The sequence below is a fragment of the Natator depressus genome, chromosome 8 (genome assembly GCF_965152275.1).
Source record: "Natator depressus isolate rNatDep1 chromosome 8, rNatDep2.hap1, whole genome shotgun sequence".
In the NCBI taxonomy this organism is placed as follows: domain Eukaryota; kingdom Metazoa; phylum Chordata; order Testudines; family Cheloniidae; genus Natator; species Natator depressus.
The window spans coordinates 74,329,647-74,348,713 of NC_134241.1; the positions used below are offsets into that span (position 1 = coordinate 74,329,647).

At 41.2% G+C, this 19,067-nt stretch overlaps 1 protein-coding gene across 5 annotated transcripts in view; it reads left to right on the plus strand.

Annotated features, from left to right (window-relative positions):
• The window catches only part of TGFBR3 (transforming growth factor beta receptor 3), a 174,716-nt gene extending 165,940 nt beyond the window's left edge, over nt 1-8,776 (plus strand). For 4 of the 5 annotated variants that reach the window (XM_074961344.1, XM_074961343.1, XM_074961346.1 and 1 more), the window contains one exon: nt 4,554-8,774. In XM_074961344.1, coding sequence (XP_074817445.1) covers nt 4,554-4,672 — 119 coding nt within the window. In that variant the 3' untranslated portion in view covers nt 4,673-8,774. Of the gene's footprint in view, nt 1-3,226; nt 3,265-4,551 lie in introns of all 5 variants that reach the window. The other variant, XM_074961347.1, reaches the window with a different exon arrangement.
• The last annotated feature ends 10,291 nt before the right edge of the window (nt 8,777-19,067 follow it).

Sequence of the window (19,067 nt, forward strand, 5' to 3'; positions counted from 1 at the left end):
TCATGCTTAAGGATAAATACAAGGGACATGGAACAGCTTTATAAGTTATTAGACTTTGCTAAACATAAACCCAACAATTTAAAACCCTGCATTATGTATGGCACGCACATCAGTCACATAATCCTCTTAGAAAGTATGATTTTTCTCTTATTCGGACAATGCTTCAAATTAACAGGATAAAATTTTCCAGAGCTCTGGAAGTTAAAGGCCTCCCCTTCTCTTGTTTTTAAAATGGGATCTGATTTAAAATAAACCGACATAGCAACCAATTATATTTGGCAAATGGAGATAGAAAAGCAAACATTCAGACTTCCTGGACAGGGAGTACTACTGGCAGTTTTCCTAAGTGTGAATAATAAAGTACATGTTGTCACATTCAGATGGGTAAAAGCTTGTTTACTGTCAATAGATAGGACATGGCCATTTTGAGGCGTGATCAAGCACTAACATTAGACACATATGAAGCTGTTTACATAAATAAGGCAGTAAGTGGTGGTGTATTAAATACATTTTTTCTCTTCACTTAAATTATTTTGAGTTTTTTATCGAGAGGATTTAACAGTTTATCAAGGTGGTGAACAATAACTGTAAGACCAAGCAAAAGTCAGTCTAAATATATTGGTAGGTTCTGTTCATAGTCTCACTAAGATTTTGATACTTCAGTTGAAGTGCAGTGCAAATTCTGCTGGTATCTCTGTTACACAAACAGATTTTTATGTCAGAACTGCCAATAATTTTCTAGACATGGAGCAGTGAAGAGGAAATTAAATGACAGCAGAGTCTTTGCCACTGAGGCAAAGTGCTCAACCCCCAGACTTTTAAAGGAAGATGCCTCCTAGGAAGTTTTCCAGAAGAGCAAAGGAACGGGGTGTGTGGTGCTGTTTGGCTTCTAAAGAGATTGTGACAGCTGTGCTTGTCATTTTGCCTAAAAAAGAAGAGGTATTCAGCATATAAACTAAGTTATGGTTAAGTTTATACAGATCGTATTGATATGCTGTGGCTGATGCAAAACTATGTGTAATCATGCGGTTTGTAAAATGGGTGACAGCAAAGCTGTAATAAGACCTAACAGCAGGGAATATGGGCCAGTTCTACATTTTGCAGAACTGCTTTCTTGGCAGAGATGTTGAGGGGCCCTGTTAAGGGAATGGAAGTAACTGCAGTTCCTGTGTTCTAATGGTAACAGCTTTTTCTATTTTTATTTTCATTTTTTTATGAAAGGGAGTTTGCTTATCACTGACTTATAGATATGTCCTTTAACATGACAGGAAGGGAGGCTTATACACAAAACAATTAGTGGATAGAGGAACATTTTATAATGAAGGAGAAAATGCCCCAACAAGGTTTATGAAAAGCTTATAGTAAGATAACACAACAAGAAACTGCTGCTATAGTTTACTTTGTTTATATACAAAGCTGTTTCTAATAAAAAGATAGGAATGAAACATTTTATTTAAGAAATGCTGTGCTAGATTCATTTACACATAGAAGAAGTCTATAATTTGTGGAATCACTTTGGATTTGTACAGATCAGAAACTGCCTCGCAAAATTAAATGTCTTATTGAGTGAATCCATGGGCAAAATTCTGACCTCTGTTAAAGCAATGCAGCGCCATTGACTTAATTGAGGAAGAGTGTTTGGGGGAGTTTTCTTCCTATTTGTGAAAATAGTGGGGTGCAAGGCAAAAGCTGTGCACTCTTTCGAGAGTAGGAATACGGCAGTGATTGTAGGATGAGCTGGTAGCAACCCCTGCATTTAGGTTGCCTGGCACTTTTTATTGTGAAGGATTCTTGTGACCCCTTCACTTGACAAGCTCTCGTACCTCCATTGTTTGCATCAGGGCTTTGATATTTAGTAGGTGGGAATCCCCTTGTGCTGCAGAAGTGCATCTTCATTCACCCATGATATTCCATTCAGATATGGGTGAGCTCTGATGCCCTGCCTGACCGCTACTGGGTCAGAGTTTTTTGTTTTGTTTTTGTTTTTTCCAGGTTTTACAAATAGTGACATTTAAGGCGGTTGTTTGTATGCGTTTTGTTAAGTGTTTATATTTTATGTAAAAACAATACAAATAAAGTTTAAATAAAAAAGAATTGGGTGAGCTACAGTGTTCAAAATCACCACTTCCTTTCTGTCACTCGTGTTCCTCTGGAAACTTTTTGCAACCTGCCAAAATCTCTGAACCATTCCAAGGCTGGGCTCGTGTTGCTGCTGCAGCAGCCCACATTGCAGTGGGAACAGGGAGCTGCCAGAGCAGCTTTTAGGGGGCAAGGAGGACAGTGAGCCAGCCTGCTCCAACCCTGTAAATCCTAGGATCCAGCACTCAGCCCCCTGTAGTCCATTTACCACTGGGGGTAGGAGCTCTCCCAACTCCTGGGCAGGGAAGGAGTGGGAGAGGGAGGGAGAGACAGCCAGGTCAGCGTTCCCTTAACTGCCCCTATGGATCCAGCACATGGTACCAAGGGTCAGTCACCCATCTGGGGGCAACTCATGGGACAGTAGCTATCCCAGCTATGGCTGACCTGGGCTTCTCCAAGCACTCTCCAGAACCAGCAATCTTGTCTCCCCTCTTACTGCTAGGCCTAAGGTGACCAAACGTCCCATTTTGGCCAGGACAGTCTGTCCCTTTTTTAAGCCCTGTCCTGGCCATCCTGACTTGTTTGGCAAAAGTTGGATCAGTTAGCAAGAGCAAACGGGACAAATGCCCATTTGTCAAAAAAGCAGTGCAGTGTGGAGGAACGATGTGGATGTGGGGGGGGCATGGTTCAAGCAACCAGCGACAGCCTCGAGTGGGGGCCTGGGGCCAGCCCTGTTGGGGGGGAGGGGCAGCTGGAGGAAGGGTCTCAGGCCAGCCCCTCATGGTGTCCTGTTTTCCTTTTGGGAAATATGGGCACCCTACTGCTAGCCAACATTGTTAATCTTGTAGCTCAAGTAGCAGAAGTCTATGCTGTAATGCTGAAGACTCAGGGTTCTGACACTGCTGATGATTGGGAGGAGGGCTACAGATCCACATAATAGAACTTGTAACCTTTTTCTTTAAAAACCATTAGGAAACCACACAACTACATTAAAAGAACATTAAGGTTACAAAGTTAAGCACTTCAGAGTTAGGCAATGCCAGATTTATGGTTGCCTGTGCGACCTTAATCCCCTGTTCTCCCCCCCCCCCGTATGCATTGTGATATGATCTTTAATTATTCGATCATACTATTTTTCCCCCCACAGGACCTCTGCCTCATTCAGTGCACAAAATGGACAAGAAAAGGGAAGTATTAATATTGCACAGGCATCCATAAAATTAGGCATTTTCTAACTTTTTAGTGCTTGACTTTGTAATCCAAATAACATTCTTTTAACAATAGTGCGTGTGTGTACTTACACCCTGAGCATGAAATTGCAAGAATATTGTACCTTATACTGTGCTATAACTACTGCTCATACTGTAGTAGCTATGTGGAAGCTTGCTGTAACCCTGCTACATTACATTTAGAGTGGGATATGTAAATCAACTCAGCATTACAGGATAGGCCATTTTCCTACTCTGGGGGGGGGAGGGGGGGGAAGGTCCTCTCTCTCCCAGTATGTGCCATCCTCCTGACTGAGGAGGGGGAGGAGAGTGCTTTCAGATCCAACTCATTGGTTTTAGTACACGCTGCTCCATGTGTTGGCATTAAGACAAAACATTCTACACTTTTCTAGCTGTTTTCCATCAAACAGAAAAGACCACAAAAAATGTAGGGTCTGATCCTGATCTGAGTTACATGATACTCCTGGAGGCATTCTGTGCCAGAAAAATTAAAAATTCTGTGCACAATATATTAAAATTCTGCAAATTTTATTTGTGAAAACAGCACCACATAATCATGCCACCTTCAATTATTTTGGTAATTTATCTGAAAATACCTGTCAACAAGTATGTCTGTAACAATACAGACACACACAAATTCCCCCAGGAGTAGAGAGTTAAAGAAACCCCTATGACAAACCAGTTCCTGTTTCTCTGCCTCCTTCTTCCCCCTTCCCCCCAGCCCAGCTGGGAGGCAAGATACCCACAACCCCTCCCTCACCGTGGCCTACCCATGGGAGCCCCCCAGCCAATACACTGAAATCTCCTCCCCCAGAGCCCAGCCACAGGGCCTCCCTGGCCCAGATACCTGCACCTTTCCCCACCCCCCCCAAGCCCAGATGTGGGGACCCCCTGGCCCAGATACCTCCCCCTTTCTCCCCCCTCCCATTGCACAGAATTCCCCCAGGAGTATGGTGACTGAACCTCAGTTGATGGGCAGCTGACGGCAGGATACACACAGCATCCATAGCTGAGCTCACTGTCAGCTGCTTTTATACAATTAAGAAAGCAGCTAGAAAAGATTTTTATGTAAATACTACCCAGAGGTGTCAAAATCAAGTAACATTTTTAACAAATGTTTCCATTTGAAATATATATCCAGTGCAGAGTTTTTATGGAAATAAAAATGACAAGAACATTGGGAGTTGGTAGAAATATTTTTGCTGTAGCATGTAACATTTTCAGTTTCCTTCTTTTTTTCCCCAGGGGAAACAGCAGGAAGACAGCAGGTCCCCACATACCCACCAGCCTCTGAAAACAGCAGTGCTGCGCACAGTATCGGCAGCACACAAAGCACCCCCTGTTCTAGCAGCAGTACAGCCTAACCCAGGGGGAAATAAGTCCAGGGAGCATCATAGGAGGGCAGAGGTTCAAAGAGACAGTATGTTGACGTTGGCTGTCTAAAGTTGGAAGGATTCATTTGGTTTCTTTTGAGAAAGGAGGGATTTCGCTGTAGGAAAAAAAAAAATCACCTGATCTTCTGGATAAATACAGTCTTTGGACCTTTCTACAGCATGTTATGCTACAGTACTGCAACCTGTTAAAAGGGAGTGTGGGCTGTCAGTGTGAAATACATGCCAGTTTGAAAAATGCTGCTTTGTCTCTACAAAATAATTTTTGGTTCCTAAACCTTTTCACTGACAAGGTGTTTGCAGAGGGATTTCAACAAGATAAGTAGAACAACAGAGATCTTCGGTCAAAGGATTCCTACACATCGGAAGAAGAAAGTCTCAAGCTCAGATTTACTTGGTTAAAAACCATTTTATTAACTTCAGCTATATTTAACCACTTCAAAATAGCACCTTGTTTTCTTGAGCTTGACTGCTATAGCATCTTACCTGCTTTGTTTTGTGTACAGTTTCAGGTGTTTAAAATGTGTTTGCCTTTGGTAATCATAATGCTCACTAAAGCAACATTCCCTTTCTTGTTCACTGGGCCAAAACTATCTTCAGTTAGGGTTTTTTACCCACTATACCCTTATACACTCACAAAGATTAAAGAAAAGATAAATATGCACTAATGTTAGTGTGTATACTTAATGAAATATCTTTATGCAAATGTATATACCACAGTATACACAATTTTACTTAATCTAGCATGTCTATTTTTTTAGACTGGGAAAAAGATCTTAATATCCCACTCTACCCATGAGAATGTTGTTAGATATTTATAATTGACTTTAGTTTATATGAATATTTTGAGACTAATATAAAAAAAAGTATATTGAAAGATACTTGGCTCAGTCCTACGTTCTTTGTGCGCCCCGAATTCCAGTTGACATCACTGTGGTTTTGAGTGCACAAGGGATATGCAACTGAGCCTATCTGTATAAAACACTGCATATAAAAATGAAACTCTTCTTTTAAGATAACAGTCCACAGTGGTTTGTGTCAAACTACTAGTTAGTCATATGAACTTTGCAATTGGATATTCCCAAAGTAATGTTAGAATGTGAGATGGGCAATAAGGCACTAATTTTCATAGTATTTTAGTGCTTTTGCCATACCCTGACCTTACAATAAATCCCAAAAGGAGGGAAAAATTAGATGTGAATTACTTTGAATATTATGGTGTCACTTTGCAACTGTAATATGCTCTGATTCCTCTGTTTCTGGTTTGTTTGTTTTGTTTTTTAAGTGAATGTTATTCTCTTGTCACAGGATATAAATGACTCCCATTAGTTTCAGTAGAAGCTGCTTGTATTCTGCAGCAGGAGAATAGGATTCTTTATATTAGGGTGATATTCTCCTAAGTCTGAACTCAAGATTTCTATTGCTAACTCTACACTCATGCCACGTATACAACTCATATTGTCAATGGATATTCAGCCTGTATAATGAGATCAAAATGTGCAATAGAGATACGTACTCAGGATCAGATAGCAGAATTTTGCCCTTAATTTTTTAAACACATTTGGCTCTGATCCTGCAAATGCTTATGCACATGGGTAAACTTACTGACTGACCCTGATGTTGCAAGGGCTTATAAATGTACTTAACTTTATGCCCTGTGATCAGTCTCAATGGGGACTGCTCACAGTGAGTAAAGTTAAGCACATGTGAAAGTCTTTGCAAGATCAGCCCAATGAATAATTACTTTGAGTTCAACAGGATGACTCACATAAGTGTTTGCAGGATTGCGTCCTTCGTGTGGGGAGAACAAATATGCTACCTGTGTCTTTGAAAATAATGCGCTTTGCCTAACCTTCAGCAGAATGTATTGTATAAGCATATTCTATGTATAAAATCTTTAAAGATGTCTTCAAAGAAGACTAAAGCCTTTAAGTCAGTCATAGCTATATTTTACTACATTATATTTGTGTATAAAGATATATTTAAGTGGTTTTAGATAAATTTAAATTACTCTATATGTTTAATTTCAGTTACTGTGAATTTTACATTTTTTGTAATGTCTTATTACCATTTTAACCCTTTCCTTCTCAGATTAAAAAAAAGTAGAGTCTCACAAGGAGTCTTAAATTCTGTTGTGATGGACAAGTTTAAAACCTTGTGTGTAAGATAGTTAATTGTATATTTTTGAGAGAAACATGCTGCATTATCAATGATTTTAATCAATAATTTACTCTAATTTTAAAATAATTTACAGATTTATATTTCCAAACTGACAAACCAAAATATACAATGCATAAAAAATATTTGAATTTTTAGCCTTCTATCCAGGACACAATTTAAATTAAGACTCATCTTGATGTACTCAGCTGTTTAGAGTTAAGAATATATCAAACTGAGTTCATGGAAAGTTTCCAATATGTTAATTGGACAATGAATGTCATCAAATGCAAGTGTCATTTCTTATAGGATTGAACAGTCACTTCTGTAGGCAAGAGAAGTAAAACAAGGGCATTTCCCAGTTAATAGCTTTATTAGAAGAATGTACCGTACCTTGCAGCAGTCATTGACTACTGCAATTCAGAATACTGCTACAAACGTAAACTCTTTTTATAAAACAGCCATTTATATTTACTGCAAGTTTCTTTAAAGTTATATTGTGTTGTATATCATTTGAATGTTTAACTGCAAAGCCACAGTTTCTGGAGTCTATCAAGAGGCCTGATCCTGACATCATTACTCGAATGAGATATTTACCTTGTTCAGAGGAGCAGCACAAGGCCTATGTGCCATTTACATCCCATTTAGTTCCTCAAAATGGGGCTCACAAGAGACTTAATTGGTGCTGGCCTTCTCTCCCAAGGTGAATTTCACAGGTAATCTCATTGAGTCCAGTGGGATATCTGGTGGAAGGATGGCAGAATTGGGCTTTAAAAAAAAGACAGCTTCTGACTATAAAATCCATTAGTGAAATACTTAAACTCCAAGGCAGACTGCTTGTTGTGTTCATATATTTTCTAATCACTAGCTTTAACCTTTACAAATATTTGGTGTTGGGCAGCTGTTACATTATCATTTTAAGAAGTCAAAACATTCTGAACTGGGCTTTTCCATTGCATTTACCAGATGGAAGAGGGTTTTGCATAATGTCTCTCAAGATGATTGTAAATTCTTTTTGTTCCTCTTTCTAATTGTTTTCTGTAATGTATACACCAGTCTTTTCTGTAATGTGTATCTACCTCATGCTTCACAAGAAGACTTGTACTGCTGGTTATGCTGACAGCACTTTCTGTGAGGTAACTGTTGTGCTCTGTTTTTGTCAGATGGGGGGTGTTCATGAAATTAATTGGTATTAGCAATCATGTTTTCAACTGGTTCCAAACACAGTACTTTGATTTTTTTAAATCAGTTCTTAATTAAGAAAATCTCATTAGATTTATTTTTTTAAAAAAATCAATGGGAGAAATTAATCCATTAATCCCTCTGGCCAGTCTGAACACCTCATTGGTATTTAGTTGTGTGTTCAGAAGACTTGGGGAGATGCTTAGTTGTACAGTTTTGATAACCACAGCGTCATGTCATCTTAGTCTGTGCATAATAAAGTTATATATCAATTAATGTGTTGCTTCATTTTCTGAAGTAGTACAGGCATTATTGAACACTGACAAAAATGTATAGGCCATAGTGTGCCTTAAGAGCTCATATTCACCTCCCATGAGCTTCAGTCAGAGCTGCATGTCCAAGAGCATTCTGTCTTCCAGTCTGATTCTTATTTATTTTGTCCTTACTCACCTTTCATCCCTTGCCTTTTGCAGACTTCTCATTACCATGGTTCAGAGCCAAAGTCAGTAAACAGACACAGAAATATTGAATTCCTCCACTACTGTTCATCCCAATCCTGATCCTACAAGTCCTTACATAGTGCAAAGCAGGAAATACAAGGGTGTTTTACTGCAGCACAAATGCCAGGCACGAGTAAGATTAAGGAGCCACTAGTAGTCCTCCACACTGATCAGTAGAAGTCTTTAGTCTTGTTACACCCACTCTCTTAATTGCAAGTGTCCACGGTAGAAGAGGAGAATGTCTGGGGAGACATGGTCTAAGCCTGATTTTCATCAGGTTAATGAGCTATGATATAAATTTTTCCTCATAGGTCCTATTCCAACTACTAGGCACCAGTAGCTTGGCAGCCAGGCATCAGCTCTTATGCAGGCCAGAGTTTCTGGTGATCACTGACTGTCCTGCTCCTTTCTTTGTACCTTGTGCTTATGTGCACAACTCTCCACGTCGGCACTGTGCAAGATCATGTCGAATGTAGCTTCAAAGTTGCTCAAATGTCCTGCAAGTTAATTTGCAAACTTAAGTTTCTATTAAAGGGATAAAAAAAGTCATTGAACATTTTGTAACTGCCAAGACTCCCATAAACTGCAAAATTCCTCACTAATAAGATGCAGTCATAAGTTTGCAGATTGCATGCAGGAGTTATAATTCACAGAGGTGCAATAGAGAGAGAGCTTCATAGTGACCATATTTCAGTTTCTGCAATTTTTCCTTTGGCACAGACCTGTCCCAGTCTAATTTTCAGTGTTTAAAAAAAAAAAGTTGGATCTGCGCTTCACCCCTGTCTTAAAAAGGTTTATATTTTGAGTGATATATGGAACAAAGATCTGTGTCTTTCTTAAAGTTTTCATTAAAAAAATCAGAGCCATCAAGTTATAATGTGTTGATTACATGACTTTTTAAAAATATCTTAAATAAAACCCTTCAATATTACGAAGTGACAATCCACATTTATAAAAAGTGTTGGTTTCTGCCAGGCACTTGTGAATTATATAAGCATTTTGGAGAGGGAAGAAATATTAGTATGGGCCTATTTCAAGAAAAACATAGTCCAGACCTTTTCTACTCTAAACAGAATTAAATGTGTAGCAGCATTCCCTCCAAGAAAATATACAAGAAAAAGGGTCTGTGATGGGTCCGGCACCACAGCTCCCCTTTGTGGCAGGGGTGGATGGGGTGTTGGCCTTGCCACTCTTACGTTCCCATGCCCATGCTTTAAGGGCTTTCCAATGCAGCCCAGTGGCAGTTTCCCTGTGCTTACCCCAGCAGGGCCTAACTGCCAGAGTCCATGCATCGCGCCCCAAGTATCAGGGCAGGGTGGCCCGATAGCCAGAGTCCATAGCTCCCCCTCTCAGGTGAGGAAGTGTATCCCAATGGTCTGAGTGGTAGGGGGACCCAGGCCCGCCCTCTCCACCAGGTCCCGACCCAGGGCTCTCCTATTGGCAGGGTTTCTCCTCGCGCTTAGCTCAGCGGGGATCCGCCCGCAACACGCCGAGCGTCAGTGCAGCTTTAACGCTGCTTGTCTCTAAAGTTCCCCTGGGTCACTTCCTACATTCACTGTCGTGTTCTCCACTCTGGGGTAGGGGGTCCTCCGGTCCATCCCCTCCTGTCGGGACCTCCCTCTGGGATGCCAGGTGCATCCCTTCTTGGCTGGCCCCTGGACCATTGGCTGTCCCTCCTCAGGAGCTGGCAGTGTGCCTCCTTCTCTTCCAGTGGTCAGCCCAGATTGAGCACCTTTGTGGGCTTTTATACCTATTCTCCAGTTGGAGCATGCCCAGCAGGGCTTCCAGGGTGGGGCTTCCTCTGCCAGGAAGGAAGGTTTAACCCTTGCGGTACCAGTGCTGGGCCACTCTGCCCCATCACAGGGTCCAATATTTTGATACATTTTCATAGTTGTCATTTTGTAGTTGTGAAACATATTTATGAGGATTGAAGTCAGTTTGCTGCCTTCATTTTTGTACTTTATTCCCAGTTCTTCAGACATTCTGAACTTGTGTTCGTTTACATGGACTGGATTCCACACACACAAAAGATCAAATGACATCACTTCACCTACCCAAAAAAGGTCACAGCTTAAATTAAATTTTTATGGATTTCTTCATTTAGTAGAAACCATGAGGGACTCTCTACAACCTGTAGGGAGAGCTTTGGACACTGAAGTGGCTTTTGGTCTGCCGCACCGCAATGGATGTGGTTATATGTCTACCTCAGCTAGTATTCAGTTTTGTCCAGGAGTTTTGCTATATGCTTAGAAAAAGTATAACATAAAACAGTTTATCAGACCGTCATGCGAACAAAGAGAGCAAAAGCTGTTATGCTTAAACCATTTCTTTAAAAAGAAACTTTTTTCAATTATTTTGGCATCTATATCTGAAAGACTGTTTAAAAAAAAAAATCCCTTTGGGTGGAGTCTCTTTCACTCTGCTCTTACTTATTCCAGCCTGTAAACTGCCCATGACACAGTTCCAGCAAAGGACATAGGGTACTTTAAAATAAAAGAAAAATCTAAATTATTGCAATACAAGTCCCCAATTTGAGGGTGAAGCAAAGAAGAGTGCCTAACTTAAAAGATGCCTTCTGTGGCTCAGTCTAGTTTGCTTAGTTTGCAAGCTATGCTAATTTTTGAAGGAGTCCCAGTTAAAGTCAATGTGCAGCTGCTCTGGTGAGCAGTTTGCTGCTGGTATGCTGAGCATATAACTTCCAGATTTTCCTTGTAAGCCCTGGTAAGAGAACAAAAAGCTCTTAGACTACCCATTAGTCTTAGTAAAAGTATTCTCTAGAGTCATAAGGAACTTGGGATCAGGGAAAAGACTCTAGTTAACAGGCCTTTCTCTGCAGTGCATGATTTCACGGTAAGTGGTTAGTAACACAGTAATTACTGAACTAGTAAATGAAAAGAAGAAATCAAACAGGATTAAAATTGCCATATACACAGAGCATTTTCACCAATAATATTTGCCCTCTTAAAAAACTTCATGAGTGCCAGAACATGGTAAAAAATATAAATCATTCCAAGGAAACTATAAAATAATGTTAAGGAAGCAGTTATAAAGGACCTGGAAATGAAACTTAAGGTCCATGGCACATTTCACTTAAGTGTCTTGGCTAGCTTTCACAACATAAAAAAGTGTCTGTTATAGTAAGGGCCTGCACCACACCAATGCCAACAGCATCTAAGGTTAGGGCCCCATACCACAAGGCAAGATTGCATACCACTAGAAATTCACTTTCACAAATCATGAGTAATATTAGAGGAGTATAAACTAAGCAACATTGTTCCTTTTTCCAGTGGCAGGGCCTGTGAAACTGACTTTCCAGAATGTGTGCCTGACTATAGTAACAGAATTATGTTCTTAGGAAAATAAACTTTCTATGTAACAGCAACTCTGAGGCTTTTACAGTAGTTGAAAAAGCATTATGAAATTTAAAAGGTACCCATAACAAACCTGCTAATTAAAGGGCAAGTTAAGGTGCGATTACTTATGATATTCAATGGGATGCGATCATGTTATTTACTAAAGCACTTCTAAACCACTGATCCAGAGTTCAGTGGGTACTTCACAAATATTATAAACACATTCAGAAACTCAAGAGAAGAGACCTCCCAATGTATGAAACTAAGCTTCTTCCCTGTCCTCTCCAGAAGATAGGAGCCAGATTGCTGTTCAGGACCTTTCTGCAGCTGTGACTATGCAAATGGGTGAGAAAGCAGACAGATCTCTCCAGCTGGAGATTCTCCAGGGTAGAGAAACTCCTCTCGAGCTAGCTCCTAGGGCCAGGGGTGCTGGAACAATTTGTATAGTGGGGGTGCTGAGAGCCATTGAACCAAACTGTAAACCTTGTATATAATGAATGGAAACCACTTCAAGCCAAGGGGTGCTGCAGCACCCCCTGCACCCCTAGTTCCAGCAGCACCTTTGCCTAGGGAAGTCTCCTCTGCAACTGCAGGGAAGGTTTTCTGGAGTGGGGAGGAAGGGGGCTTGATGTGTTGACCTTGTATCAATGTCTAAACTTTTGGGTCATTTTCACTTGATTAACATCCATTTGTTCTGCTCTGTGTTGTGATGTAACAGAGTGTGCTGGCCTTTAAGAGGGGGTACAGGCCCAGCATGATGCTGGGCCATTCAATCCAGAACAAGGTAATTTTGTAGTTCTAGTTCTCATGGCTTATGGGCATGAGAGGCTCGCTCAGTAAGGGATGCTGGGCAGGAGCTCTTGAAGATACAGGCAACCTTTTCCCTCCAAACCAAGAGGGACCAAGAAAAGGAAAAGCCTTAGGTTTCTTTGCTAAGGGCCCTGAAAGAAGTTTTGTGTGGGGCAGAACAGACGAGGTATCGTATATGACCAGGATGTGCGCAGTGATGCCTTGTTGTTCAAGCCAGACACCCACAATCAGAGCCAGGTTACCTGGAGAGAGGCAAGACGGGGTCCAAGGCTGGAGAAGAGCCAGGAAGGAGCAGGCACCCAGGGGCTATCACAACCATGGGCAAACACTTTGAGCAGCCAGTGAACTGCTGTTGCTAGGCTTAAGAGCCAGTCTGCTGACTTTTCCAACCACTAGGCAAAGTGGCTAATCAGGCAGCCTGCTACAAGCCAGCTGCGCTCCTTACATGGCCTGGATACTGGCTCTGCTGCAGGCCTTGCTGCTAGCCTGGCTCTGCTGTGGGTCCTGCTTCCTGACAGGAAGGAACTCTGAGGGAAAGCGAAGCCAGGTTTAGAGCTGCCATCTGCCTCACTGTTTAGGTCCCCTCTGCTAGAGTTCCCTTTAACAGAGGAAAAACAGTAAGGAGTCCTTGTGGCACCTTAGGGTATTTCTACACTGGAAACTTCAAAGCGCTGCCATGGGAACGCTCCTGCGGCAGCTCTTTGAAGTGCGATTGTGGTCGCGCATGAGTGCTGGGAGAGAGCTCTCCCAGCACTCCAAGTAACCCACCTCCACGAGGGGATTAGCTCCAAGCGCTGGGAGCCCGGGTCCCAGCATTCGGAGCCTGTCCACACTAGCGCTTTAAAGCACTCAGACTTGCGGCACTAAGGGGGGTGATTTTTCACACCTCTGAGCCAGCAAGTTAGAGCGCTATAAAATGTAAGTGTAGACAAGCCCTTAGAGACTAACAAATTTATTTGAGCATAAGCTTTCTTGGGCTAAAACCCACTTCATCAGATGCATGGAGTGAAAAATACAGTAGAGAGGTATAAATACACGGCATATGAAAAGATGGGAGTTGCCTTACCAAGTAGGGGGTCAGTGCTAATGAGCCAATTCAATTAGGGTGGAAGTGAGCTAGTCTCAACAGTTGACAAGAAAGGAGGAAAAATCACTCTTGTAGTTTGAAATGGGCCACCTTGATTACATTGAACTCATTAGCACTACAAAAGTGATTTTTCCTCCCTTGTCAACTGTTGAGACTAGCTCACTTCCACCTTAATTGAACTGGCTCGTTAGCACTGACCCCCCAACTTGGTAAAGCAACTCCCATCTTTTCAAATGCTGTGTATTTATACCTCTCTACTGTATTTTCCACTCCATGCATCTGATGAAGTTGGTTTTAACCCATGAAAGCCTATGCCCAAATAAATTTGTTAGTCTCTAAGGTGCCACAAGGATTCCTCGTTGTTTTTGCTGATACAGACTAATATGGCTACCATTCTGAAACCTTTAACAGAGGAGCATTGCTGTTGTACTGCAGAAAGGGGGCAGACAGACAAGTCATTTTGGGAGAGCTGTGACACAAGGACAGAGACTATGATGGTTTGGCCTTACATTTGGCTTTTATTTTTGGACTTTCTTCACACTGGAAGGGTAGAGATTTTTTGGTTTAGTCAGAGAGCTAGATCAAAGAGGAAAGCTGAGGTAACTCTTGCTTGTGAGGAAAAGTAAGGTGAGACAAGCCACTGCTACACTGGAGGGGAATATTTGACGTTATGAGATCTGAAACAGGGAACAGTGTGTTTTATAAATCAGAATCTATAATATTCTGAATGGTGATATCACCTGCTCTCAGATGCCTTTCAAAGTTTTCCTTTGATATGCTGAATGCATGGATTCTGAACTCTTTATGGAATTGAACACCATATTAATGAGCATGATTTCACACTTGTTTTTCCCGTTAATTAAGAAACAATTTGGCTGTTCTCAATTTCAGGTTCAGCAAAATATGTTCAAATACAGCTGGCTAGTCCAATACAAATCAGTATAATGTATTAATTAATGCAGTATCCAGTAGTGAGCTAAGTGCTTCACAGAAGACCGAGAAAATATAACTATTAATGAAGTGAGAATTATTTTTCATCTCCAGTTGTGTAGCTTAAAATGAAGTTTGAAAGTAGCCCTAGGGTTATGCTGAGCTAATTCAAAACAATCAGACCGCTGCTTCTCTTTGCAAACCCTTCTAGTAATGGGACCAGTGATTTTCTTCAAGACAAAATAAACCTTAAATAAAATTACACTGTTGACTGGGATACTGTGTGCTGAAAATCAGGCTCTATGAGAATGTTTACACTGCAGTTAAATACTTCTGGCTGGACCATGTCCGCTGACTCGAGTTCCCGCGGCTCAGGCTAAGGAGCTGTTTAATTGCAGTGTAGACGGTCTGGCTTCAGCCTGAGCCCTAATGCCTACGCTGCAATAAAAAAGTCCGTTAGCCCAAGCTCCACAAGATGGAGTCAGCTGACATGGTTCAGCCCTGGGTTTTTAATTGCAGTGTAGATATACGCTATGTTGGTGTATTGTCTTGGACTAGGGTAGCACAGTAACTCTTAACGCTTAACATTGTAGTTATGTTCCTGAAAAATGCGACTTTAAGTGAAACGATGTTAAGCGAATCCAATTTCCCCATAAGAATTAATGTAAATAGGGGGAGTTAGGTTCCAGGGAAATTTTTTTCGCCAGACAAAAGACTATATTTTATGTATGTATGTATCTCTAGCTGTGAGCCCTCTAGTGGTGCTTGTTCTCCAGTTTAGAAGTGTCCAGAAAACAGCCTGAACAGTAGAATGTTTGTTTCTGTATGAGAAATAAACATGGTTATTCAGGACTGACCTGTGCCTTTGTGGGTTTTTTTCTTGTTCCTGTTATGTTAAAACAAGACACAATATGTCTTAATATGATGATGCTCAGGTAGGCATGTATTTGTGCACGTACATTTACATACCACGCAGCTGGACTTTTGCCCACAGAGGTGATTTTGCATATAAACATATGGAGACGCAGTCATATTTAGTCATGGATGAGCTCAAAACAGGGACGTGTATTCACGTTGGATGCATATTGTGTATGTGCAAATGCTGACAATTCGATCCATACTATGCAGAGGAATATTTATTCTAATTACCTTTTACTATTAGTTCTAGAAATATTTATCTTGGGATTTTCTGTAGTGCTTATTGACACAGTATCTAAGTCTTTTCTGACCTGAACTATTGGAATATTTCTGGGGGGCGGGGGCAGCAACATTAATCCAAAAAGTTCATAAATATCTTGTGGTGTAACTGGAATTAATTATTATTTTCTCAGCATTTGTGTGTGCTGAATGCTATACAATAGAAATGGGCAGGTATGGTCTCTGCCACAAAGAGCTTGCAACCTAAGTATAGTTCTGACTTAATCAATGGGGATAACAAACAGCTGTGTGGGAATGGGATAAAGGAAAATGAAAGTTACTGGAATAAGGGTATGGAGTTACCTGCTTCCTCAGATAAGTTAATTCAAGATTTAATGATTATTGTTGCCTCACTACTTGTGAGGTTTTATAAACAAGTTTTATTCATAACTTTTACATTTTGTGTGTGTGTGTGTGTGTGTGTGTGTGTGTGTGTAGCCTCAATGCTATGTGCCAGGAAGAATGATTGATTAGCATTCAGGAATTATTCAGGATGATTATTTCAAGTTTGGAGGCAACACTAAAGGCCAAATCCTCAGTTGGTGTAAATTAACTCTATTGACGTCAATCGAGTTATGTCAGTTTACACCAGTTAAGGGTCTGACCTAAGTGTACAAGCTGTTCTTTTGCACTGAATACCAGAAATATAAATCTGACAAACAGCCAGTTTGAATACGGGCCAATATATTTACTCAGATCCAAATATTATTCCCCAGACTCTAGTTCTTTCCCTCCCCTTTTACTTACATTTCTTCAAAACTGGAATTATTCCCCTCTCTCTCAACTCATACATCTTATAATTTTACTCCAGCACTCTCCCCGTACACACGATTTTAAATTTGTAGCACCAAAGTTCTTTCCTAAGATCATAATGCTTCCCAGACCAACTCAGATTCTCACATTTCCAAAAAAGGGTACTTACACATTGTTGACATCAGTGTTTGTATTTATATCAGGGAGTTTCATTTTGGGATGAGCAAATGTCAAATTTAATGGTTTGATTCAAACAAGCAAACAAACAAAATCCAAAGTGGGGTATGCTAAGTGCCTGCATAAAGGGCTCTTCTGATCTCAGTGAATAATGCAGATATTAGTACAAATCTCCCTAAGAAGATATAAGCGGGTGTTCTAGGTAATGTACAACCAAACAGCTGAATAATGTTAATTAGTCATTTAGATATCAATTTCACAACAAAGCTTACAGGTTCTTTCTGTTCTTGGAAAGATCTTGGTAGTTAGTTTATCAGATTTTCAACAACTTTATCCAAGGACATCCACTTGAAGTCTTTTCCCTTCATTTTTTGGCTTAAAATTATGGCCTCTCTTAAACTGAAGTGAGACAGATATACCCATTCAGTTTGAGAGAAAGCTATTTGGCAAACTTCCATTGTGCCCCTGTCAGATAGAGGAATCGTTTCTAAAGATGCCTCAGATGGAATCTGCTTGCCTTAGCTGTTATCACTTCCCAAGGTGTGGAACAAATTGTGTTCCAAGCCACTCACCCACCTCAGAATCACTTCCGATAATCATGACATCATCCACTGACCCATCACCAAATTTGTATCCATGTGGTAAGGCCTCTAGGGAAAGTGCTAGGATTAGTCACACATGAGTCAGTTGTAACCATCCCACCCATTTATGAATTCTCTCCAGATAGCATGATTCCAGATGTGTGTAACTGGTAACTATTTTAAAGTCCTATCCATGCTATAGCTGAGACCATGCTAGTTAGCACTACCTGTGATTAAGCACAATTGTTGCGAGTGGGATTCTAACAATGGTTCCTTGACCAGTACAGACAGGATCTTTTCTTGCTCTTGTTCCCTTCAGTTGTTTGCCCCTCCACTGTTAAGAATTATAGCTAAAGTCTATCCTATAGTACTATTTTGACAGGGGAAAACTTCTCTCCACTTTTGACCCATGTATAGGTTATTCACCTTCTGGCGGCAGTAGTTTATAAGTTAGATCATCCGGTCAGAGAACAGAAACAATAGCATGTGACTCAGGTAACCAGTCACATATCTTAAGTATTCTTAGGGTAACCAGATAGCAACTGTGGAAAAAATGGGACAGGGGATTGGGGGTAATAGGCTCCGATATAAGGAAAAGTCCCCAAAAATGGGACATCTGGTCACCCTAAGTATTCTGTGTGAAGAGTCTGCAACCAATCATAGAATCATAGAATCATAGAATATCAGGGTTGGAAGGGACCCCAGAAGGTCATCTAGTCCAACCCCCTGCTCGAAGCAGGACCAATTCCCAGTTAAATCATCCCAGCCAGGGCTTTGTCAAGCCTGACCTTAAAAACCTCTAAGGAAGGAGATTCTACCACCTCCCTAGGTAACGCATTCCAGTGTTTCACCACCCTCTTAGTGAAAAAGTTTTTCCTAATATCCAATCTAAACCTCCCCCATTGCAACTTGAGACCATTACTCCTCGTTCTGTCATCTGCTACCATTGAGAACAGTCTAGAGCCATCCTCTTTGGAACCCCCTTTCAGGTAGTTGAAAGCAGCTATCAAATCCCCCCTCATTCTTCTCTTCTGCAGACTAAACAATCCCAGCTCCCTCAGCCTCTCTTCATAAGTCATGTGCTCTAGACCCCTAATCATTTTTGTTGCCCTTCGCTGGACTCTCTCCAATTTATCCACATCCTTCTTGTAGTGTGGGGCCCAAAACTGGACACAGTACTCCAGATGAGGCCTCACCAGTGTCGAATAGAGGGGAACGATCACGTCCCTCGATCTGCTCGCTATGCCCCTACTTATACATCCCAAAATGCCATTGGCCTTCTTGGCAACAAGGGCACACTGTTGACTCATATCCAGCTTCTCGTCCACTGTCACCCCTAGGTCCTTTTCTGCAGAACTGCTGCCTAGCCATTCGGTCCCTAGTCTGTAGCGGTGCATTGGATTCTTCCATCCTAAGTGCAGGACCCTGCACTTATCCTTATTGAACCTCATCAGATTTCTTTTGGCCCAATCCTCCAATTTGTCTAGGTCCTTCTGTATCCTATCCCTCCCCTCCAGCGTATCTACCACTCCTCCCAGTTTAGTATCATCCGCAAATTTGCTGAGAGTGCAATCCACACCATCCTCCAGATCATTTATGAAGATATTGAACAAAACCAGCCCCAGGACCGACCCCTGGGGC